This window comes from Geotrypetes seraphini, chromosome 3 (genome assembly GCF_902459505.1).
Source record: "Geotrypetes seraphini chromosome 3, aGeoSer1.1, whole genome shotgun sequence".
In the NCBI taxonomy this organism is placed as follows: Eukaryota; Metazoa; Chordata; class Amphibia; order Gymnophiona; family Dermophiidae; genus Geotrypetes; species Geotrypetes seraphini.
Window position 1 is genome coordinate 163,586,024 of NC_047086.1, and position 23,582 is coordinate 163,609,605.

Sequence of the window (23,582 nt, forward strand, 5' to 3'; positions counted from 1 at the left end):
CGAGAGAGATCTTGAAAACCTCACTGGCTGGGGGACCCCCAGGACAGGGTTGGGAACTACTGCTGCATGATCTGTGTCCCACATATGGTGATTTGGTTTAGGATAAGCTGATGAGGACTTTGATAGATGTTCCAGTGACAGGATAGTTAGGAAAGCCTAGAATGGGCTTCAATGGCAGCTCCAGCATTGGGAACCTAAAGACAAAACCAGGTGGACTTGTATGATCTACTGTATGAGTATGACTATTGGGCAGACTGGATGGACCATTCAAGTCTTTATCTGCTGTTATTTACTATATTATGTTACTATGGCTCCCTTGTATTAAACCGTGCTAGCGGTTTTTAGCGCTGGGAGCTGCATTGAATGCTGCGTGCTGCTCCCGACGCTCATAGCTTGCTAATGCGGTTTAATAAAAGGGGGCCTATATCTCATCAATTTTAATATTTTATTAAAAGTATAAATAAAGCTTTTGATGAATTACCTGCTTTACTAATTACCTGAACATAATAATTCTTAGCTTCACATTTGGCTTTATTTTAATAAGTTCTAAATTGTGAATGCCAAGCTTCATAATGATCTAAATTTCCTACATAATCATTCTGCCTTCCGACTTGATCTTTTTAATAAGGCCAAAGATTCAGAGTACCAAGGTCAATTATCAGTTCTTTTTTCATTTTTTTAGCAGTAATATTAGACATTTACAGGCTCATTTTAAAAAAAGATAAGACATCCAAAAGACAGCATAAACTGGACTTGGACATTTTACTAGACAAAGTAGAAAAAAGTGTTTTATTTACATAAGAATAGCCCCACTGGGTCAGACCAATGGTTCATCAAGCCCAGTAGCTCATTCTCACGGTGGCCAATCCAAGTCACCAGTACCTGGCCAAAACCCAAAGAGTAGCAACACTCCATGCTACCGATCCAGGGCAAGCAATAGCTTCCCTCATGTCTTTCTCAATAACAGACTATGGATGGCACCAAATTTTCTCCCGACCTGAATGCAAAATATAAATACTTGAGCTGGTGAGGATCCCCAAGCCCTGCCAACTAAAGATCTCCAGTCTAGCAACCAGAAATCTCCAAGCTCTGCAGCTAGTGGCCTTATTCTCATGCTTCCACTGCTTTCATACATGCATGAAAACCAAGGGAGTGGGGAGGCAGCAGCAACTCTGAAATACGGTTGGAAGCTGTAGAACTTGGAAAGTTCTGGTCTCTAGACCTAAGGAGCTGGTCATCAGATGATGAGGCTTGGGGATTCCCACCAGCTACAGCAAGGGAGATGTTCATTTTGAGGGGGCCAAAGCTCAAAGTGGGAGGCCCAGCCCCAGCCCCAGCCCCAGCCCCCTCGTGGTTATGCCACCAAGTGTTTAATACAAAATGAAGTACTTGCTGAATTTGTTTTGGGGTTTCCAGTTCCGTTTTGGTATTCATATTTCTATTTCGTGATCCATTGTTCTGTATTGGGTGAAGGTCTGTCTGTGTAAAGTCATTTAAAATTGTTTTATATGGTAGTGGTAGTGGGTGGGGAAATTGGAAAAGGGGGCCCCCTCCTTAATTTCTGCTCTGGACTCCAGCATGTTTAAAACCGGCCCTGTACCTCATGAATAGTCACTTTGGATATCCTGAAAATCCCTCTAGCTGGGCGTAACCCAAGGACTGTTGTTGAAAAGACCCTGGAGCCTCGCAATGAAGAATACTGGTGCAAAAGGACTGAGGTTGAGAGACAGTAAAGAATGCAATGGAATGGTTTCCTGCAGGGATGGGGACAAATTCTGTCCCCGTGTCATCTTCTAGGCTTGAAACACTAAGGTAGGGGTGTCAAAGTCCCTTCTCGAGGGCTGCAATCCAGTTGGGTTTTTAGGATTTCCCCAATGAATATGCATGAGATCTATTTGCATGCACTGCTTTCATTGTATGCTAATATATCTCATGCATATTCATTGGGGAAATCCTGAAAACCCAACTGGATTGCGGCCCTTGAGGAGGGGCTTTGACACCCCTGCACTAAGGGGTCCTTTTATTAAGGTGTGCTAACCAATTTAGCACACTTATATGCTAAGGTGCCCATAGCATATAATGGATGCCTTAGCATTTAGCACGCTGCTAAATCTGTTAGCGCCTTAATAAAAGGACCCCTAAACTAAAATTTGCCATGACTTAATTTTCTGTATAAAACAGGGGTAGGGAACTCTGGTCCTCAAGAGCTGTATTCCAGTTGGGTTTTCAGGATTTCCCCAATGAATATGCAAGAGATCTATTTGCATGCACTGCTTTCAATGTATATTCATTGAGGGAAATCCTGAAAACCCGACTGGAATAGGGCTCTCGAGTACCGGAGTTCCCTACCCCTGGTATAAAAGTACTCAATCCAATGGATTTCCAGGGAGCTGTATAACATGCACGCACTCTTCTTTATCACATATTCTACTTCACACAAGCCCTTCAAAACAAAGGATTAATTTCCCACCCAAAGCCCTTCAGCCTAGCGCTGTTCTCGTTGCACATACAGTATATCTCTACGTATAAATCTCGCGCCCCTGTCCACAGCTCCCCCCCCCCCGTCTCGTCGCAAAGATACTACGGACAGCTCAAAGTCCTCCCCGCAATTTCTATTCTCTCTTTTTTTCGGGCTTTTGATGCTACCATTGCTATAACTGAACAGCTTTTGGTCTCATCGTTGCAGCTAAACAAAGAAGAAAAAAAATTACAGGATTTATTTTCGACGAACAAGCTTCAAGTCTCAAGACCAAACGAGCCGAATCCAACAGAAACATATTCCCCCCGCCCCCTTACTCTACTGAGCGCATGCGCGACTGCCATAGTTCGCAGCGACGCAACAATGGCCGTCGCGGGCGGCCGCGCGGCCCCTCCCCCCCTCGAGGAGTCGGCGTCGAGTGACGTCACGGCGCTGGAGGTGGTGTCCTTCTTGGGCAAGTTACTGTGCGCAGTCGCGGCCTTGTATCTGCTCCGCCGACTGTGTCTAGCGATGGCCTGGAAGTCTGGGGGTGCCAGCCACGCCGAGCTCGTACAGAACCTCCGCAGTGAGTCCGAGGGGGTGGGGGAGGGGAGTGGTCGTCGGTGAGTGAGGTGCGCCCTTGGTCGGCGAGGGGGCTCCAAGGAAACGTTGGCGGTTGAAGCTGCTGGTTCGGGAGCTGCCCACCTCTCCCTGTGTCTCCTGTGGGGCGGCCTTACTCGTCCACCACACCACCCGTCCGAGGAGGAGCCTCGCCCAGGGAGCGTTATTTTACCGCTTTATTTTAACGGCACCTCCGTCTATCATCTCCCTTAAGGGGAAAAAAAAAAAAACCCTTGCAAAACTAAAAAAGAAATCTACAAGAATATCTCACTATAATGGTGCTACTTCTAGGTGTAGCCTGTCAGTTTTCATTTGTAGTTACTTACTCTCTTCTGCGCGGGCGGGGTTTCTGGGTGTGTTGGGCGAGCTCCTGGGTCGTTCCTGGACTGGCGTATGCTGTGACAGCTTGGGATTTGGAGGGGAAAACAGTTTGTAAATAAATCTCCGAATTAGTTGTTTAGTTTTCTGTTTATAAATGCATCTGTGAGTACATCCAATTCACTGGTCTCAAACCCTTCGCAGGGCCACATTTTGGATCTGTAGGTACTTGGAGGGCCTCAGAAAAAAATTGTTAATGTCTTATTAAAGAAATGACAGTTTTGCATGAGGTAAAAACTCTATACAGTTTATAAGTCTTTCCTTCTGGCTAAGTCTTAATAATAATATTGTAATTTATAGCTAAAGAGACATATGATCAAGAAACTTTTTTTTATTTTGCTTTTGTGATTATGATAAACATACTGACCTGCGCAAGTTTGAGACCACTGATCCAATTCATAGTCATGGCAGTGTGCATAGAAATACTATAGTTAGATTGTGAGCCCGTTGGGACAGAGAGGGACATTCAAAGTACCTGATTAGATTTTGGGCCATTGCATAAGTCAATTTAATTGTTTTGTGAACTGCCTTGAATTCTTTGGGAGATTTAGCGGTATATAAGACACCACATAAGTTATTTCCTTATGTGCAACGTGGCGGCGCTCTCTAGTTGCTGTAAATGGGGATGTAGTGGCCAGTAGAGTAGTTTTGGTTGCTCATTGATGTTGTATAATAGCACATATGCTGGTTCCAGATCATCTAATATAATAAAGTCCTAAGCGCGCATGCGCACTCCCACCTGCGTGCTCCCGTTTTCCGCAGGTAGGAGTGCGCATGTGCGAGAATCCCCCGAGTCGGATGTCGGCAGCTGCAGGCCGCAGCGGCAGTTGTTGGCTGCTGAAGGCCGCCGCAGGCTGCAGCGGCGCTGTCCCGTTTATGTAACGGGCTTAAAGACTATCATTTTATAAAATATTAATTCAGGGTAGAAATGCTAGACTTAGGGAGGGGACCAAGGGTGGGGAAAAAGGAGCAGGGCAAAGGTTGAAGGTAAAGGACAACAGGAATTGACAATAAGAGGCTAGCCAGGAGTGGCAAGAACAGAATGCAAGTGAATTGGGTATAAAGTAGGGTCTAAGCTCTCACTAAAATTGCAGAATATTGCCAGAAACATAGTAGAGAATACCAACACAGTTTATGAGTTGCAGAAGAGAGGCATGTTTATAGCGCATGCAAAATTCTGCACAGATCTTTGGCGGTGTCAGGATCTGCACCATGTCCAGAACACACTTTCTATGACAATTCTCACAATATGCCCCTGCTCAGCCCCCTTGCCTCTTTTTTGATGTAGAAAAAAAAGGAGCAATTATGCACCCAATAGACCTTTATAGAATCATACACAGCATAGGTGGATGTTGGCCGCCGCGGCTGTCAGTAGGGAGAGATAGACTTCAGGAAGTGTGGAGGGGGCAGGAGAGAGAGATGGTCTTGGGGAAGGACAGAAGGAGACAGGAAAGGGAAAGATGGCAAAAGAGGTGAAACAGGGTCAGAGAGAGATGGTAGAGGGTGGGAAAGGGGGAAAGGGAGAGATGGAAATGGTAGGACCACTGCTGCTTTGGGGCACTAAGGGAGGAAAGGTTGGTACGTCAGGACTGCTGCTGCCGCCTCGGGTAAGTAAAGACCCTGTCAGGAGGCCCAAAAGGGTACAAAGGAAATGGTGAAAGGTGAGGTGGTGGGACTGGGATCAGTGGGGAGGCAGGGTCCGGGCATGATAGAGGCGGGGCATGGGTGGGGTTAGGGTATAGGTGGGGCTATTCTAGCACCTGTTACTGTAACGAATGTAATGGGCTAAAACACTAGTTTATTATATATTTGCCTGTAAAGATAAGAGAGTTAATTTCAGCGGAATATGGGGTCTGAGCTACCAGTACGGTAATTATGAAGTATAGGTTTTACATCTCTAGGTGCTTGATTGCTTTATAACTTTAGAAATATCAACGACCAACTTGAAGACACGCATCTTTTTGTTGAGAATTAGTAAAAAAAAAAAAAAAATCACTCGGCGGCTATGCTAATTCATTAAGTTGGCTACTACTTCACTGGATTTAAATAGGGTTGAATCAAGCTAGCCTTAAGGTTTGTCTTTTTTTAAAAAAATTTCTTAGAAAAGTAGTGCTGAAAACCTACAGTGAGCTAGTGTAATTGTCATTTTTCTATGTGCTGAAAGTACAGTTAGTGCATTGACCTTTTTTTTATGTAGCTTAAGCTTTTCCATTACTAACTGAAGGTAATATGTTGAAGTACTCTTATTTGAGGCAAATAAGGGCTCAGTGCACCAGTGGGGGTTATCAGGTTGCTGTTCTACCACTAGGCCACTCCATATCTATGGTTATATTAGTTGGTTTTCCATATCCCATGTGTTTACAGTCCATAGGAAATGCTATTTCCATTAGTGCTGCCATCTGAGGATCCTGAAATGTCAGTGAGTTCTTTAGAACATATGAATTGCCATACTGGGACAGACCGAAGGTCCATCAAGCCCAGTATCCTGTTTCCAACAGTGGCCAATTCAGCTCCTAAGTATCTAGCTAGATCCTAAGTAGTAAAACGGATTTTATGCTGCTTATCCTAGGAATAAGTGGTGGATTTCCCCAAGCCATCTCAATAATAGCCTATGGACTTCCCTTTTAGGAAATTATCCAAGCAATTTTAAACCCTACTAAGCTAACTGATTTCACTACATTTTCTGGCAACAAATTCCAGAGTTTAATTACACGTTGTGTGAAGAAATATTTTCTCCAGTTTGTTTTAAATCTACTACTTAGTAGCTTTATCACATGCCCCCTAGTCCTAGTATTTTTGGAAAGGGTGAACAAGTGATTCACATCTACCCTTTCTACTTCACTCAGTATTTTATAGACCTTTATCATATCATATCCAATTTGAAGAGCCTTAGCTATTTCAGCCTTTCCTTATAGGGAAGTCACCTTTCTCTGTACCTTTTCTAATTCCGCTATATCTTTTTTGAGATATGGTGACCAGAACTGCACACAGTATTCAAGTTGTAGCCATACCATAGAGCGATACAAGTGCATTATAACATTTTCGTCTTTGTTTTCCATTCCTTTCCTGATAATTCCTAACATTCTATTTGCTTTCTTAGCCACCGCTTCACTTTGAGCTGATGGTTTCAATGTAAACCTCAACAATGACACCTAGATCCTTTTCCTGAGCAGTGACTCCTAACATAGAACCCGGTATCACATAGCTATAGTTTGGGTTCCTCTTTCTCACATGCATCACTTTGCACTTGCTCAAATTAAATGTCATCTGCCATTTTGACTTCCAGTCTTACAAGGTCCTCCTTCAATTTTTCACAATCCTTTTGCGATTTAACAACTTTAAACAACTTTGTGTCATCAGCAAATTTACCTCACTAGTTATTCCTATTAGAGAATGACATGGAGAAAAACTCTGTCCCCTTCACTGCTCCGTCTCCGCAGCATCCACCCTTCCCTCTCGCCCCCTCACTGCCTTTCAGTACCCTTCACGCAGTCCGTGCACCTCCCTCCCTTCCCCTTACGTTCTCGGCACGTTTTAAGGTTTCAGAGTACTTGTTGAAAGCCGCTGGAGCCTACATGCATCGCGTGCGTGTGTGGGCTGAAGCTTCTCTGACGCAGTCGGAAGTTGCGTCGGAGGAGAAGCTTCTGCCCACACGCACGCAATGCATGTAGGCTCCAGCGGCTTTCAACAAGTACTAGATCAGGGGCTTGCGAGCTACTTTTAAAATGACCAAGTCAAAATGATCTACCAACAATATTAAAAAAAAAAAAAAAGAACCCACAAAGCACACTGAAAGGCAGAGAAAATGTTAATTATCATTCATATTCCAGGGTTTTTTCAAAGAGGTCAAGGCAGATGACTATGCAATGTTACCTCAGTAACAACCATACAAAAATAGACAAATATACCCCCCCTTTTTTTTACTAAGCTGCGATAGCAGTTTTTAGCACAGGGAAATGCGCTGAATGCCCCACGTTGCTCTCGACGCTCATAGGCTCCCTGCGCTAAAAAACGCTATTGCTGTTTAGTAAAAGGGAGCCATAGTGCAAAATATAGACAGCAGATATAAATTCTCAAAACGGACACATTTTGATCACTAAATTGAAAATAAAATCATTTTTCCTACCTTTGTTGTCTGGTAATTTCATGAGTCTCTGGTTGCATTTTATTCTTCTGACTGTGCATCCAATATTTCTTCCCTTCTTTCTGCCTCCTGTATGCGTTCTCTCCTCCAGACCTCATTCTCTCCACCAACTTTTTCTTTCTTTCTCCCTGCCCCCTTCTTTCTTTCTGTCTCCCTGCCTCCCTTTCTTTCTGTTTCCCTTCTTTCTTTGTCTCTACCCATCTTCTTTCTCCCTGCCCTTCCCCAAGCCACTAGGTTTGCTGCCGCAATCGGGGAACAGGTCCTCAAGCCACTGCCATTGGGGAACAAGCCACTGTTGCCCCAAGCTCTCCCTGCAGAAGCGTCGCGCTGACCAGCATTCCGCTCCCCGATGTCAATTCTGATGTCGGAGAGAAAGTTCCAGGCCAGCCAGGCAGCGATTGGCTGACCCAGAACTTCCTCTTCGATGTCAGAATTGATGTCGGGGAGAGGAATGCTGGTCGGTCCGACGCTTCTGCAGAAAGAGCTTGGGGCAGCGGTGGAGGACGTCGGGGAGAGGAAGGCTGTTCGGGATGGCAACATGAGTCTATCATGGAGCCCGGGATGGGCTCCGCGATCGACTCGCGGTACCTTCCTGATCTACCGGTTGATCGCGATCGATGTATTGGGCACCCCTGCTCTAGATCATTGATAAATATGTTAAAAAGCAGCGGTCCCTGCATAGACCCCTGGAAAACACCTCTATTAACCCTTCTCCATTGAAAATATTGATCATTTAAACCTACTCTCTGTTTTCTATCTTTCAACCAGTTATTAATTCATAATAGGACATTACCTCCTATCCTATGACTTTCCAATTTCCTCAGAAGTCTTCATGAGGTTCTTTGTCAAATGCCTTTTGAAAATACAAATATACAATATCAACCGGTTCACCTTTATCCACATGTTCATTCTCCCATTTTAAGAAATGCAGTAGATTGGTGAGGCGAAATTTCTCATGAAATCCATGTTGGCTTTCTCTCATTAATCCATGGGCAGACTTGCACGGTCTGTGTTTGTATATGGCCGGTTGGTGGAGGATGGGCTGGAGAGGGCTTCAATGGCTGGGAGGGTGTAGATGGGCTGGAGTAGGTTTTAACGGAGATTTTGGCAGTAGGAACCCAAGCACAGTACCGGGTAGAGCTTTGGATTCTTGCCCAGAAATAGCTAAGAAGAAAAAAATTGAAAAAAAATTTAAATTGAATCAGTTTGGGCAGACTGGATGGACCATTCGGGTCTTTATCTGCTGTCATCTACTATGTTACTATGTTATATGTTCTGTCACTTTGTTCTGTATAATAGTCTACCATTTTGCTCAGCGCCGATGTCATTCACCGGTCTATAATTTCCCAGATCGCCTCTGGAACCCTTTTTAAAAACTGTCACATTGGCCATCTTCCAGTCTTCTGGTACTATGCTGGATGTTAAAGAAAAATCTTGCCTTTTTTCTATCTTACTAAGAATTTCCATAAGTTGGAAATTGTTTCTTTTATAAATGAGATATCAATCTTTGATATGTTTTCTTTAAACCTTCTCACTTAACTTCTTTTCTATCTATGAAGTGCCTTTATGAAGTTTAGTGCTCTTAGAATGGAATTATATACTCAATCCAGGTACTAGATGAAAAATTGTGTTTTATTATAGATGATTCTATAATTTCCTTAAATACTCTACTCTGTAATTTTGGATCCAAATGGTGGATTTGAGTAAAGTTCTATTTTTTTGCCTTTTCTTATTTCCTCTTTACATTTGAATCTATTGTAGTCTATATCATTCTTTTCTGTACAAGTGTTTTGCTTGATATAATTTTGAAATACGATAAATATAAATGTAATAAAATCAGTCTTCCAGTTAAATAGTGCTAACAATACTTCCACAGAATGTACAATTTATGGTATTCTATACAATACACTTCCCCCTCAATATTCATGGGGGTTAGGGGCAGAGCTAGCCTGCGAATATTAAAAAACCATGAATAACTTTTAGGACCGGCTCTGACCCACCCTCGCCTCCCTCCTGCGTCCCGGACCTTCCTCAGACCTTACCTGGTGGTCTAGCAGGATCAATCTTCCTATGCTTCTGCCTCGTGCAGAGCCGTCATCAAAATGGCTGTTGTGAGTTCCCGTTGTAGTCTTGAGACTACAACGGGAACTCGGGGCAGCCATTTTGATGACTGCTCAGTGCGGGGCAGGGATGTAGGAAGATCGATCCTGCCCCACGTCGCCACTAGACCACCAGGTAAGGTCTGGGGAAGGTCCAGGATGCAGCGCTTCTTTTTCCCCCCCAAGAAATCACGAATAACCGAATCCGCGGGTACTGAAACCATGGATTTGGAAGGAGAAGTGTAGCAGGATTTCTGGCTCCTTAAAGTGCCTTTTTTTCCCCCATCTCTGTACACTGGGCCACTAGACGTTACCAGCTGCTCCACACTTTTACAAACGCCTATTGTACTTTTCAAGTTTCAAGTTTATTAGGATTTTATATACCGCCTATCAAGGTTATCTAAGCGTTTTTTTTACAATCAGGTACTCAAGCATTTTCCCTCTCTGTCCCGGTGGGCTCACAATCTATCTAACGTACCTGGGGCTATGGAGGATTAAGTGACTTGCCCAGGGTCACAAGGAGCAGCGCGGGGTTTGAACCCACAACCCCAGGGTGCTGAGGCTGTAGATCCAACCACTGCGCCACACACTTTTCTTTTCTTACTTCATTATACAGTATGAGGTTCATAATCAAAACTTAAACACATCTAAAAACCTGCCAATTCGGCACTTGGACTTCCTAAAAGACAAGTGCCTATAATCAAACCGATTTTCTGAACGTTTCCAGGGTCTTTTTAGGCCTCTGAATGCTTCTATGCATCCAGAGCTAAAAGGGGCATATCTGGAGGAGTGGTTAGGGCGGTATTTGGGTGGGATGAGGGCCGACCCAGACTTATACTGTAGGGATAATCGAATGTTTCACGAAACCTCCTGGACAAAACTTATACGTTGTGATTTAGACAATGTAAAAGCAGATATAAGTACCAAAAAGGTATCCAAAGTGACCAGATAACCACTGCAGAGACAATGTAAAGACCTACACACATCCCCAGTGATCACTGCCCCCTCCCACTGCCACAAATATCAGAATAAAAATGTACATACCTGTTTCTGGAACATCACCACGAAAGTCTAGTAGAGCTGCATACTGGTGTCTTAAGTAGCCTGGGGGGTGGGCTAGTGAACCAAAGAGAGGAGGACCCAGGCCCATAAGCCACTTTAACCACTACATCTATCTTCTGTCTATATATATAAAATTGGATGTATCTGTGTGTGTGTGTGTGTGTGTATGTATGTTCCAGCGTAACTCTGAAACGCATGGAGAAATATCAACCAAACTTGGTATACATATCACGTACTATCTGGGGAAAAATACTGTGGGGGTGGGAAGTGGGTGACATGTAAAAATTTTCAAAAAACACAGATATTACTGTCTAACCTAGTTTTCGCAGCATAACTCTGAAACGCATTGAGAGATTTCAACCAAACTTATCTTGGAAAAAATACCGTGGGGTGGGAAGGGGGTGATAATGTAAAAATTATCAAAAATGACAGATATTGGTGTCTAATCCATAGTTTTTGGGCTTGCTGAGATGAATACTGACACTCCTGATGCTGTTTAAGTCCAAGTTCAGCCCCATACAGAGGGCCATTCTTGCTGCTAAAAATGAAGATGTCTATGAAATAATTCCCGTTTTACCAGGCGTAATCACTGAATACAAGTCTATAAATATCGGAAGATTGGGATAAATGTCCGGGCAACTAGTACTGTCTATAAATGTCAAAATGTAAAGTACTGTGTACGTCTTTCAGCTCTATATAAGTGATAAGTAGTAGTAGTACATTCATGGTAGAAAACATGAGCCTACCCAAACCCCCCAAAACCCTACTGTACTGCCATATAGGTGATACCTGCAGTCATAAGGGCTATTGGGGTTGTAGACAGGTGAGTATAGTGTATTTTGGGGGGATCACCATATCCTATAAGGGGGTTCTGGTGAGTGGCACCCTTTTTGTGAAGTTCACAGCGGTGCCCTGTAAGGTGCCCCACTACTATATTGCTATGTCTGGGTGGCCAGTCCATCACAATGCTGGCCTCTCCCACAACCAGATGGTCTTGTTCTGGGCGTTTGGGAATTTTTGGTTGAAAATTTGGTACAAAGATATACATACTGGCGGTCTGAACGTCCAGATAGATGATTTTTTTGGGGAAAAAGTATTCTAGATGTGTTTTTTGAGACTGGACATCTAGCACCATAAGTCCGAATCGGACTTAGATATTTCTTTTGATTATGCCACTCCACAACTCCTTGTACAGAATGCTTTGCTGAATTGAATGCCAGCAGAGATTCTTTATTGGTTGCCTATTGAGACCCAAACTCAGTTTAAACTGTGCATAGTGGGATTTAAGAAAATATATGGGAGAGTTCCGTTAAATTTGGTATGTATGCCAAGAGAGAAAAGAATTGGAGTGATATAAGATACTATATTACTACATTTCTGATATCCCAAGCATTCTTATTTTAAAGGAGGTTTTTTTAAAAAAATCAGACATGCCTTACTGAACTTCTGTCATTTGGAACGCTCTACCTCCAATAATTGGAATGTTTAAAAATTATTTGGTATTCCGAAAGGCAGTGAAATCCACATTGTACTCGCCGCTATGTAACAAAATTCTTAATTGTAATCTGCCTCAAACTCACCTGGTGAGGATTTGGCGGGATATAAGACAACATATATCGGTAAAATAACAAGATTGTTCCAATGTTAGGTTCAACAGTGAAAGCAAATGTATAGTATCCAAATGGATAACCCTAAGTGAAGGAATAATAAAAAGGTTCTGCTAAGCCAATTTTAACACTTAGGATGGAGAATTACATGACAAATATATTCCAAAAATACTGTAAAGTTCTATGCAGATTTCAGATTAAAAGAGCTAAGTAATCCCTGGGAAGAATATAATTAACAAATAGAACTCAACTTCTCTCTAGTAGGTATGTTTTAAAAATAAAGGATATAACTTAGAAGATACAATGTGGATAAAACCAGTAAAATACAATGTGGAAGATACAATAGAGGTGTTGGATCTAGAATAGGTAGAATTGTTGCTTAATTACGTAGTAAGGATGAATTTGTATAATGTAGTATTGATTTGTGGTATATGATAGAAGAGGGATTCCTATGTTAGCTTATGGGTTGTTTTTAGCAGAGGTTCTTTCATTATATCTTGGATTTCTTTTTTGTCAAAGTTTATTAAAGTTTTACACAAAATGCAAAAGCAAACAATGTGGGAATTTTATTTTATATACACAGATCACTTTATCATAGTAAACGTACATACATAGTCATATGTGACAAAAAAAATTCTTACTTATATCGGTGAAAAATTTAATAATAATAATAATTTATTTCTTATATACCGCTATACCGTGAAGTTCGAAGCGGTTTACAATAAAGATACATTTGACAGTACATGGGATAGAAACAATTTACAATAAAGATACGTTTAGTCAGTACATGGGATGCAAGTGGTTTACATTGAAGATTCATTTTGTCAGTACATGGGATACAAGTAGGTTACAGTAAAGATATATTTTGTCAGTACATGGGATGCAAGTGGGTTACAATACAAGTGGTTTACTATCAAGGTGCATTTTGTCAGTGTATGGGATACAGGTGGGTTACCATAAAGATACATTTAGTCAGTACATGGGTTACAATAAAGATACGTTTTGTCAGTACATGTGGTGCAGGTGAGTTACAATAAAGATACATTAACAAGTCATGGATCAAAATAACATTCAATAATAATCAGGATATAAAAGGAAAGAAAAGTAAAAGTGAAGAGAGAGTGAGGAGGAAAAATAAGTAACCAATAACAGAAGTTCAAGAGATGGAGCCTTGTAAATACACCTTAAGGGAGTGCCATTTGTATTAAAATTGATGGGATCTATCAAATTTTTTCACCAAGTAGGCTTCAAATCTGTATGTTAAGCATACTAAATTCCACCATTGAATATGAGAAGCCTGAGAGGTTTTTCCTTGAGCCAAGAAGGATTTTTAAAACTAAAGAAATAAGAACATCAAATAAGTAAGCATTGTCTAGTGACAAATTTCATGGGATATCAGATGATTTTAACAATAACATTTGATAGGAGAGGGCTATATTTATATGAAGCAAAGAGCAAATAGAGTCCCATATATTCCAAAAAGGTTGTATGGAAGGGCAGAGAAATAGTAAATCTTTCAATGAACCAATATCTTTGTTACAGGTCCATCATTGCTTGGAAAAGGTAGGATTAATTTTATGAGATTTAACTGGAGTCCAGTGCGCTCTATGAAAGAGGAAAAACATACTTTGCGTAATCGAAGCTGATCTGGAGGTGTGAAATATGGATTTCAGTGTTGCATCCCAGTCATTATCAGTCTTCTTCCCAAGATCTTTTCATGGAGAGTGGTAGACGAAATTGGATGTCTTTAAGTAGTTTATAGTATCTGGATGCTGAGTGCTGCAATGTAAGGTACTGGTTGGAGAAAATATGTAATGTAGGGAAATGATTAATATCAATTGGGTTAAGTCCAGATTTCTTAATAACTGATCTGAGCTTTAACTACTGATAGAATTGGGAGTCTAGTAAGCAGTATTTATTTTTCAATTCGCTAAAGGAGAGCCAAATCCCATTAGGGTGGCACAATGATGCAATATCCCAGATTTGATTATACCAAGAAGATCATGCAAATTGTTTTTTTTCTATCAAAAATTTGGGATTTCGCCAAATAGGACATAGTGAGGATTGGAGCCATGTTTGATCTAGTTTTTTATCTAGTTCTCAAAGAGTCTTAAGAGTAGCAGAGTATATGTTGTAAATGTGAGGAACCCAAGAGTCTAATAAGAGGGATAGAATGTAAATAGGAAGTTTCTAACTATAGCCAATTCGGCATATCGGAGAAGTCAGCAACATGAAGCTGTTACGCTCCCTGTCTCAGAATGAACACTTTATGATAAAGATAGGGACATTAACACCCCCCAGTGGTTTGGCAGATTTCAATTTTAGAGAGATTCTATGAGGTATATTGTACCACAGATAATTGAGCAGCATCTGCTCCAACTGTTTATAGAAAGGAGAAAATAATATTGTAAACATTGTGAACATATAAGTAATTTTAGGGACTACCATCCTTTTCAGGGTATCTAACCTCCCCCACCAGGATAGATGTAGGGGAGACCAGGTGCTCACCTAGATGGTCTGCACATTCAGAGAATTTGGCCTTAATAGGAAAGAAACTTACATATCAACGTCCTTGAGTTGCAACTGATAATGCTCTCAACACATTCCATGACCATCTCCTTCATCAAGTAGTACTCATACTTATAGACAACCAAGTGGGTCTTATACTATCTCAACCATCAGCGAGGAACTGAATATTATTCCCTCTGCATGGCAGCAATCCAGATTTGGTCTTAAGCAACTGCTTCAGGAATAACTCTCAGAGCAGTTTGCATGGTGGGGCAGTAGAATGTTCTGGCAGATGAATTGAGCATACTCAGCTTCACGAATTGCCACTCAGCAAGTCTGTCTTTTTTCTACTACTACTATTTATCATTATCCCAGGACAAGCAGGCAGGTATTCTCACATATGGGTGACGTCATCCGACGGAGCCTCGATGCGGACGCCTCACAAGCAGACTTGCTTGAAGAAACTAGAAGTTTTGAGTTGCCCGCACCGCGCATGTGCAAGTGCCTTCGTGCACAGGGCGCGTCTCCTCAGTTCTTAGTTTTCTGCGGAGCCGAGAAGTCCATCTTTTTGTCTCTTTCTGGTAACTTCGTCGTTCGTGCCTTCTCTCACCGCGGTTTGTATTTCTTTTTCTCCCGAATCGCTGTGTTAGTCTTTTTCTTTCTTTTAAAAAAAAATTTTTACTTCCGTCCATTCGTCCGGTACAAGCTGCGGCCTGCGGGCTTCGACTTTGCGTCGGCTGTCTTTTTGTCTATGCCCCGGCCTGTCATCAGTTTCAAACGGTGTCGCAAGTGCAAGCGCACGATCTCCCTTACGGACACTCACAGATGCTGTCTCAAGTGCCTTGGGCCGAAACATCATCCTACCTCATGCCTGCCTTGCCAAACACTTAAGCCTCGTGCTTTTAAGCGTTGTTGCGTTCTGGTGGATAACCTCTTTGAGATGGAGTCTTCTACTCTCTCGGCATCGAAGGTGTCTTCGGCATCGGCCCCGGTCAACGCCTCTCCTTCTACTGCTTCCACCTCGAGCCTCATCAGATCTTCCTCCTTTGGAGCGGCTCTTGCTTCGACGTCCTCGGCTGCCATATCTTCTCCTGTCTCCTCAGGTCAGATAGCTCAGCATTCGGTTCCGCCAGTGGTGATTAAAGTTTCAAAGCCTTCCAAGTCGAAACACTCTCGCACCACTGTGCGAGAACCTCCAGCCAAGGCAGGTGGGCTGGTTTCAGACGCGGTACCCTCCTTGCCGGCTACACCCCAGCCCTCTTTGGAGGAGCAGATTATTAAGGTCCTCACTAACATGGGCCCACACTGCTTAATCTGCTTCAGCCTGGGCATGCAGAAGTCTCCTGCGAGGTCAAGCCGCCTGTGCCCCGGTCTGATCCTCCACACTCGATGCAGGGAGCGGAGTCTCTGCGAGTGTCTGGTCGGGCTTCCAACCACGAAACGCATAGAGCAGAGTCTGTGTGAGTGCATCGACAGGATACCTCCCATTCTACTAAGGGAGTCCAGTCTTCAAAGTTGCTTCAGGGCTCCTCCATGCCTATCGATCTTTGATCAACTGCTTCTGAGGCAACCTCTGCTCGATCTTCGAGATCCAGTTCGAGACACAGTTCTCGACATCACTCGAGACCTGCTTCGCGGCATTCTTCGAGACATAATTCCTCAAAGCCTCGGTCTTTATTCCTCTTTCTTGGAATTCCTCTAACCCCAATTCTACCAGATCCACCCAAGAACTGAAACTCTCCTTTCCCTCTCTAAAAGGCGTCTCCCTTGTAGGAAAACTAGGTTCCTCCCTCCCTTTTAGAATCACTGAGCTCTGGAACAACCTTACCTCCCCTCTTAGGAATCTGAGCTCCCTCCAACTCTTCCGTAAACATCTGAAAACCTGGTTATTCTCAAAAATGTAACTCTTCCTCCCTCTCTGATTATTCTAGTCCTCTAAATTTCCTCTTCATCCTTCCCTCCTCTGGAGTTCCTTTCTACTCTAACTCCTGTTAACCGTGTCGAGCTTTGCGAATGTAGAGATGATGCGGTATACAAACCTAAGGTCTAGTTTAGTCTTCTCCAGCCTCGACGAGACCTCCAGCTCCTCGTTCCAAGTCTCCAATGCTGGCCCTGGAGGATATCCCGATGTCTAGTGCCTTGTCTAAGTCTCCCGGTTCCTTCGTACCATGGTTTCCTGTCGAGGCTTCTTCTTCTTCGACACCAATTGCCTCGACATCCTCAAGTCCATCTCGTAGCCGTGCCATTGCAGATCAGTTATCTTTTTCCTCATTTTTGAGACAGATGGCTGTAGACTTGAGCGTTCCTTTGGACACTGGCTCTAAGTACTCTAAAGAATACCTCGAGACCATGCATCTTCCTCAACCTCCGGTTGAGTCTCTCAAACTGCCATTACACAAGTTTCTTGATCAGACTTTTACTAGATGCATGGAGACTCCTTTTTCCATTCCAGCAGTTCCAGGAAAATTGGATGCCAGATATAAAACAGTGCATCATAAAGGTTTTGACAATTCCCAATTGTCACATCAATCCTTGTTTGTGGAATCCTCTTTAAAAAGATCCCATCCTTCCAGAGTGTATGCCACAGTTCCTCCTGGCAGGGAAGGGAAGACCATGGATAAGTTTGGACGCCGCATTTATCAAAAAGCTATGATGTCTTCAAAGGTCCTCAATTATAACTTTCATTTTATTACTTATTTTGAATTTATTTTGTTTCTTCTGCCGAAATTTTTGAGTTACTTATTAATAATAATAATAATAATAGTTTATTTTTATATACCGCCATACCCATGTGAGTTCAAGGCGGTTTACATTGAGTTACATTAGGATCTGCATAGACAGGCAGATTTACAATTATTTGTCAGAATTACAGAGTTGTTATTAGAATTACAGATTTGTTATTAGAATTACAGATTTGTTATTAGAATTACAGAGTAACATAGTTTCAATTATTTATCAGCTTAATTTGAACTAGACAGAGGATGCGGAAAGAGGGGAAGAAAAAGGAGCAGGCCTCATGAGGGGGCCAGATTGGGGAGGGGGGGAGGTATTGTCAGGGGGGGGGAACCTTTCGGGTCTTGTTTGTGGAATAGGTAAGTTTTAAGTGATTTTCTGAACCCGAGGTAATTGGGGGCCTCTAGTATCATTTGTGCTAGCCATGGGTTCAGCTTGGCTGCTTGGAAGGCGAAAGTTCTGTCAAGGAATCTTTTGAAGAGACAATGTTTGGGTGAGGGGAAGGCGAACAGCTGAGTACGACGGGATTTGTTGTTGGTGCGGTAGAGGTTGAAGTGAGGATTGATGTAACTTGGTGAGGACCCATTTACCGCCCTGTAACAGAAGCATGCGAATTTGTAAAGGACTCTAGACTCGAAAGGCAGCCAGTGGAGTTGGTGGTAGAATGGGGTGACATGTTCCCATTTCTTTAGGCCAAAGATGAGGCGCACGGCGGTATTCTGGATTATTTTTAGTCTCCTGGTTGTTTTCTTTGTGGCGTTAAGGTAAATGATGTTGCAATAATCTAGAATACTGAGGATGGAGGATTGTACAAGAAGGCGGAAGGAAGTGTCATTGAAGTATTTTTTTATGGTGCGAAGTTTCCAAAGTGCAGAGAAGCTTTTTCTGACGACGAGGTCGGTGTGCTTTTCTAAGGAAAGGTTTTTGTCCAGCGTGACTCCCAGGATTTTTAAGGTTGGTTCGAGGGGGAAGGTCGTACCTTTCAGTTGAATTGTGGTTTCTTTGATTTTGTCATTGGGGGTGGCTAGGAAGAATTTAGATTTATCGGGGTTTAATTTCAGTCTGAATGCTAGCATCCAGAGTTCGATTTGGTTGAGAATGTTTGTAGTGTGGTCGAGTATTTCATGTGACAAGTTAGTGAGTGGGATGGATATTGTGATGTCGTCTGCATAAATAAAGAATTTGAGCTTGAGGTTATGAAGAAGGTTGCCTAGGGAGGCCAGGTAGATGTTGAAAAGGGAGGGGGATAAGGGGGAGCCCTGCGGGACCCCGCAGGTGTTGTCCCAGCTGTAAGAGAAAGAGTTGTTCTTGCATACTTTGTAGGATCTATTTCTTAGGAACCCCTGAAACCAGTTAAGGACCTGGTCTGAGATGCCAATGTGTGCCAGGCATTCTAGGAGGATGGTGTGGTCTACCAGGTCAAAAGCGCTGCTCAGGTCAAGTTGTATGATTAAGGCACTTGAGCCCTGAGTGAAGAGCGTGTGGAGGTGGTCGAGAAGGGAAGCTAAGATGGTTTCCGTGCTGTGGTCAGTGCGAAAGCCTGATTGACAGTCGCTGAGTATGTTAAATTTGTCTAGGTATGTAGAGAGTTCCGCCTTTACCAGCCCCTCCGCAATTTTGGTGAATAAGGGGATACTGGCAATCGGTCTATAGTTAGATGGGGAATTGGGTGGTTCATTCGCATTTTTTATAATAGGGGTGATCATAATGTGGCCTTGCTCAGACGGGAAGTTTCCTGAGGATAGTAGAAAGTTAACCCATGTCATCATTTTTGCTTTGAAGCAGGGGGGTGCCGTTTTCATGATATTTGGTGGGCATGTGTCTAATTTGCAATGGGAGTGCGTATATTTGTTGTAGTAAGAGTTAAAGGTTTGCCAGTCGATTACTGCGAATTGTTTCCAACTGAGGTCAGCTCTGGCTCCTAGGTCTGGGTTTGATAAGTAGTTGTCTGGGAGAATGGGGAACCGCTCGAGGGGGTTGGGGCTGGGGGGTAGTGTTAATCTTAGTTTTTGAATCTTAGTGTTGAAGAAGTCAGCGAGGGAGTCAGGAGTTAAGGTGGATTCTTCGTGTGTGTTTGTGTGGGTCTCTAAGTTATATAGGTCATTGACCAGTTTGAAGAGATTGCTGCTGTTGGTTTTTATGTTTCCGATCTTGATGGAGTAGAAGTTTTTTCTTTTTTCATTTGTGAGGGTTTTGTAATTTTTTACTTTTTGTCTCCAGGCCGATTTGTGTTCAGGGGATCCCGTTTTTTGCCATAATCTTTCCGCTTTCCTAAGGTCTTTCTTGTATAGCAGCAGATCATGGTCGAACCAGCCTTCTTGGTTGGGGGTTCTAATTTTGCGGGTTTTTGGGGGGGCAATCTCGTTTAGTATGTTGGTACTGGTCTGGATCCAGGATGTCATGAGTTGTTCCGTTTGTTCGGTAGGAATGGTGTTAATTTCGAAGTGGGACCAGAATTCTGTTGGGTCAATCTTTCCTCTAGTAGTGTGGGTTTTGATTGATCTTGTTTTGCCGCTTTTTTGGGGTTTGTTTTGGCATCCGATGGAGAAGGTACATAGGCGGTGGTCGGACCAGAGGGAGTCTGACCAGTTTCCTTGTTTCCAATAGAATGTGGGGTTGGATAGTTCCTTGGAGGAGAGAGTCACCAGATCTAACTGATGACCTCCTTGGTGGGTTGTGACAGGGGGATGTTTTTCGTATCCTAATTGGGAGAGCAGAGACCAAAAGTCTGCTATTTCTGGTTGGTCCGTTTTTTCAAGGTGTAGGTTGATGTCCCCGCATAGAAGGTTATAGGGGCTTGTTAAAGAGTTGGTTAGGAGGGATTCTGCGAAGTTCTCTTTGATCGTGGTCCATTTTTTTGGGGGTATGTAGAATAAAGTTATGGTTAGTGAGGAGGGCAGAGAATTTGAAGTTAGGGAGATGGTCAAGATTTCCGAGTTGGGCGAAGATATTGTGTTGAGTATGGTACCTTTTAGGTGGTCTCGGAAGATTATTGCAAGTCCTCCTCCTCTTCCCCATGTTCTGGCAAGAGAGAGAATCTTGTATCCCGGTGGTAGACAATCTTTTATGATAATATCTTTGTCTGATAATAACCAGGTTTCGGTGAGAAGGACGAGGTCAGGGTTAGTTTCAATCAGCCAATCTTTGATCAGGGGCGCTTTGTTTCGCATTGATCTAATGTTTAGGTAATAGCCAAGTAGGGACTGATGTGTGATTGGGGCAAGGTGGGAGTATGCAAGTTTTTTTAGTGTTCTTGGTTTTGTTGGGTGGAGCTTGGTTGGTTTGTGGGGGTGTGAGGGGATTATGGGCGAATGGGTTTGGGTGTGGTCTTGTGTGGTGTGGTGGGTGTATATGGGGTTTTTGGGTTTTACTGCTCGGTGTAAAGTGAGGTGGATGGGGATGGGAGAGGCCTTGGTGTTGTCTGCCTTACAGAGCCTGGTGGTTAGCAGGTAGAGTATGAGTAAAGCTACACATTGGTGTGTGTTTAGCCAGGCCATTGTGGAGGGCTTGTCCGGCTATAGTAGAGTTTGTTCTTATCTTGTATGGTGCAGTGTACTATGGTATGACATGTACCCCTTATAATACAATACAGTACAATGCGGGTTATTACCATATATCATATATCCAGTAGAATACAATATAATACAATACAGTTTGCTAAATTAGAATAATCTGATACAATGCAATACACAACAGAATGCTCCAATACACGACTATCTGAGACTTCAGTTGGTTTGGGATGAAGGTGGTTTGTCTCAAGTCAGGTGGTCAGTGATGATAGCATGCATTTTGAGTTCCAAGAAGTCATTGCTTCTTTCTCTCAGTTGCGTATCATCTTTTGCAATCATCTTATGATGCCTTTGAGCTCTCTGCCCGAGCAGCGGCTTGTTCTGTGGCCATGCGTCGTCTAGCCTGGCTTCTCACCATAGACATGGACTCTAACCTCCAGGATCGCCTGGCGAACATCCCTTGTGAAGGCATTGACCTTTTTGATGAGTCCATTGAGGCTGCCACCAAAAAATTGTCTGACCATGCTAAATCTTTTGCCTCTGTAGTCAGACCTAAGCCTAAGCCAGCTCCTTCTAGGCCTACACATCCTCCTGTTATCTACCAGAGGCGTTTTCCTCCAAAGCCGGCGCCTTACACTCGCCCTCCTTTGAAGAAGCAACCACCCCAGAAGCAACAGAAGCCTCAACCTTCTGCTCCACCTAAGGCTTCTCAGCCTTTTTGACTGTTTACACCAGAGCATAACATCCATCGTTCTGTCTCTGACTCCTTTTCCACCTGTAGGAGGTCGTCTCCATCTTTTTTACAACAGATGGACAGTCATAACATCAGACCTCTGGGTCCTTTCCATCATCAGGGAATTATACTCTCTTCATTTCAATCAAGCTCCTCCAGAGCTTCCTCCAAGAGAGTATCCTTCCAGTCCGTCCCAGACCGCCCTTCTTCAGGAAGCTCAAGCTCTGCTTCGTCTCCATGCCATCGAACCAGTTCCCTTGGAACAACAGAACAGGGGGTTTTACTCCCGTTACTTCCTTGTTCCGAAGAAGACGGGAGATCTGCGACCCATTTTGGATCTCAGGGCTCAACAAATTTTTAGTCAAAGAAAAATTTTGAATGTTGTCCCTGGCATCTCTCTATCCCCTTCTCGAGCAGAACGATTGGTTATGCTCTCTGGATCTCAAGGAGGCCTATACTCACATCCCCATTCACCCGGCCTCCCATCATTAACTCAGCTTTCGGGTGGGGAATCAGCATTTTCAATACAGAGTACTACCCTTCGGCCTGGCCTCGTCTCCCAGAGTGTTCACCAAGTGCCTAGTTGTGGTAGCGGCAGCTCTACGGAATCATGGTCTTCAGGTATTTCCCTACCTCGACGACTGGCTCATCAAAGATTCCACCTCTCAAGGGGTTATTGTTGCGACGCAACGGACTACCTGGTTTCTACAAAGTTTGGGATTCAAAATCAACTTTCCCAAATCTCAACTTCAACCCTCTCAGAATCTACAATTCATTGGAGCTGTTCTGGACACTGTCCAACTCAGAGCATTCCTTCCACAACAACGTCTGGAAGCTCTTCTTCAACTCTGTCATACAGTGTCTTCCCGCTCTTCCATCTCAGCGAGACACATGATGGTACTTCTGGGTCACATGGCCTCCACAGTACACGTGACTCTTTTTGCCAGACTTCACCTCAGAATTCCTCAGTGGACCCTGGCATCTCAATGGACGCAGGTTTGCGACCCTCTTTCTCAACACATAACAGTCACTCCTTCATTGAAGCAGTCTCTCCATTGGTGGATGCTCTTTTCCAATCTCTTCAGAGGCTTGCTTTTTCACATGCCCCCTCATCAGAAGGTCCTCACGACAGACTCGTCGACCTACGCTTGGGGCGCTCATCTCAATGGTCTCCGTACTCAAGGCCTCTGGACCAGTAGGATCGTCAGTGTCATATCAATCAGTTGGAATTCAGAGCGATTCTCAAAGCTCTCCATGCTTTTCAACATCTCCTTCACGACATAGTAGTCCTCGTCTGCATGGACAACCAAGTCGCCATGTATTATGTCAACAAACAGGGAGGGACGGGGTCTGCCTCCCTTTGTCAAGAAGCTCTGGAAGTTTGGGACTGGGCAATCCGTCACAACACCTTCCTCAAAGCTGTCTACATTCAAGGGGCTCAGAATTCCTTGGCGGACAACTTGAGTCGTCTTCTGCAACCTCACGAATGGACTCTCCATTTCTCGTCTCTTCATCACATTTTCTCACAGTGGGGAACGCCTCAGATAGACCTCTTTGCAGCTCCCCACAACTTCAAACTGCCTCAGTTCTGCTCCGGGATATACTCTCCTCACCGCCTCGAGGCAGATGCTTTTCTTCTACAATGGACAAATCTATTCCTCTACGCATTTCCTCCATTCCCTCTCATTCTCAAGACTCTTAGTCAAATTGAAAAACGATCATGCCACCAT

General features: G+C 43.5%; 1 protein-coding gene across 3 annotated transcripts in view; it reads left to right on the forward strand.

Annotated features, from left to right (window-relative positions):
- Nucleotides 1-2,827: 2,827 nt before the first annotated feature.
- PCMT1 (protein-L-isoaspartate (D-aspartate) O-methyltransferase) overlaps nt 2,828-23,582 on the forward strand; it is a 72,162-nt gene continuing 51,407 nt past the window's right edge. For 2 of the 3 annotated variants that reach the window (XM_033936790.1, XM_033936789.1), the window contains exon 1: nt 2,828-3,044. In XM_033936790.1, coding sequence (XP_033792681.1) covers nt 2,843-3,044 — 202 coding nt within the window. In that variant the 5' untranslated portion in view covers nt 2,828-2,842. The remainder of the gene's footprint in view (nt 3,045-23,582) is intronic. The other variant, XM_033936791.1, reaches the window with a different exon arrangement.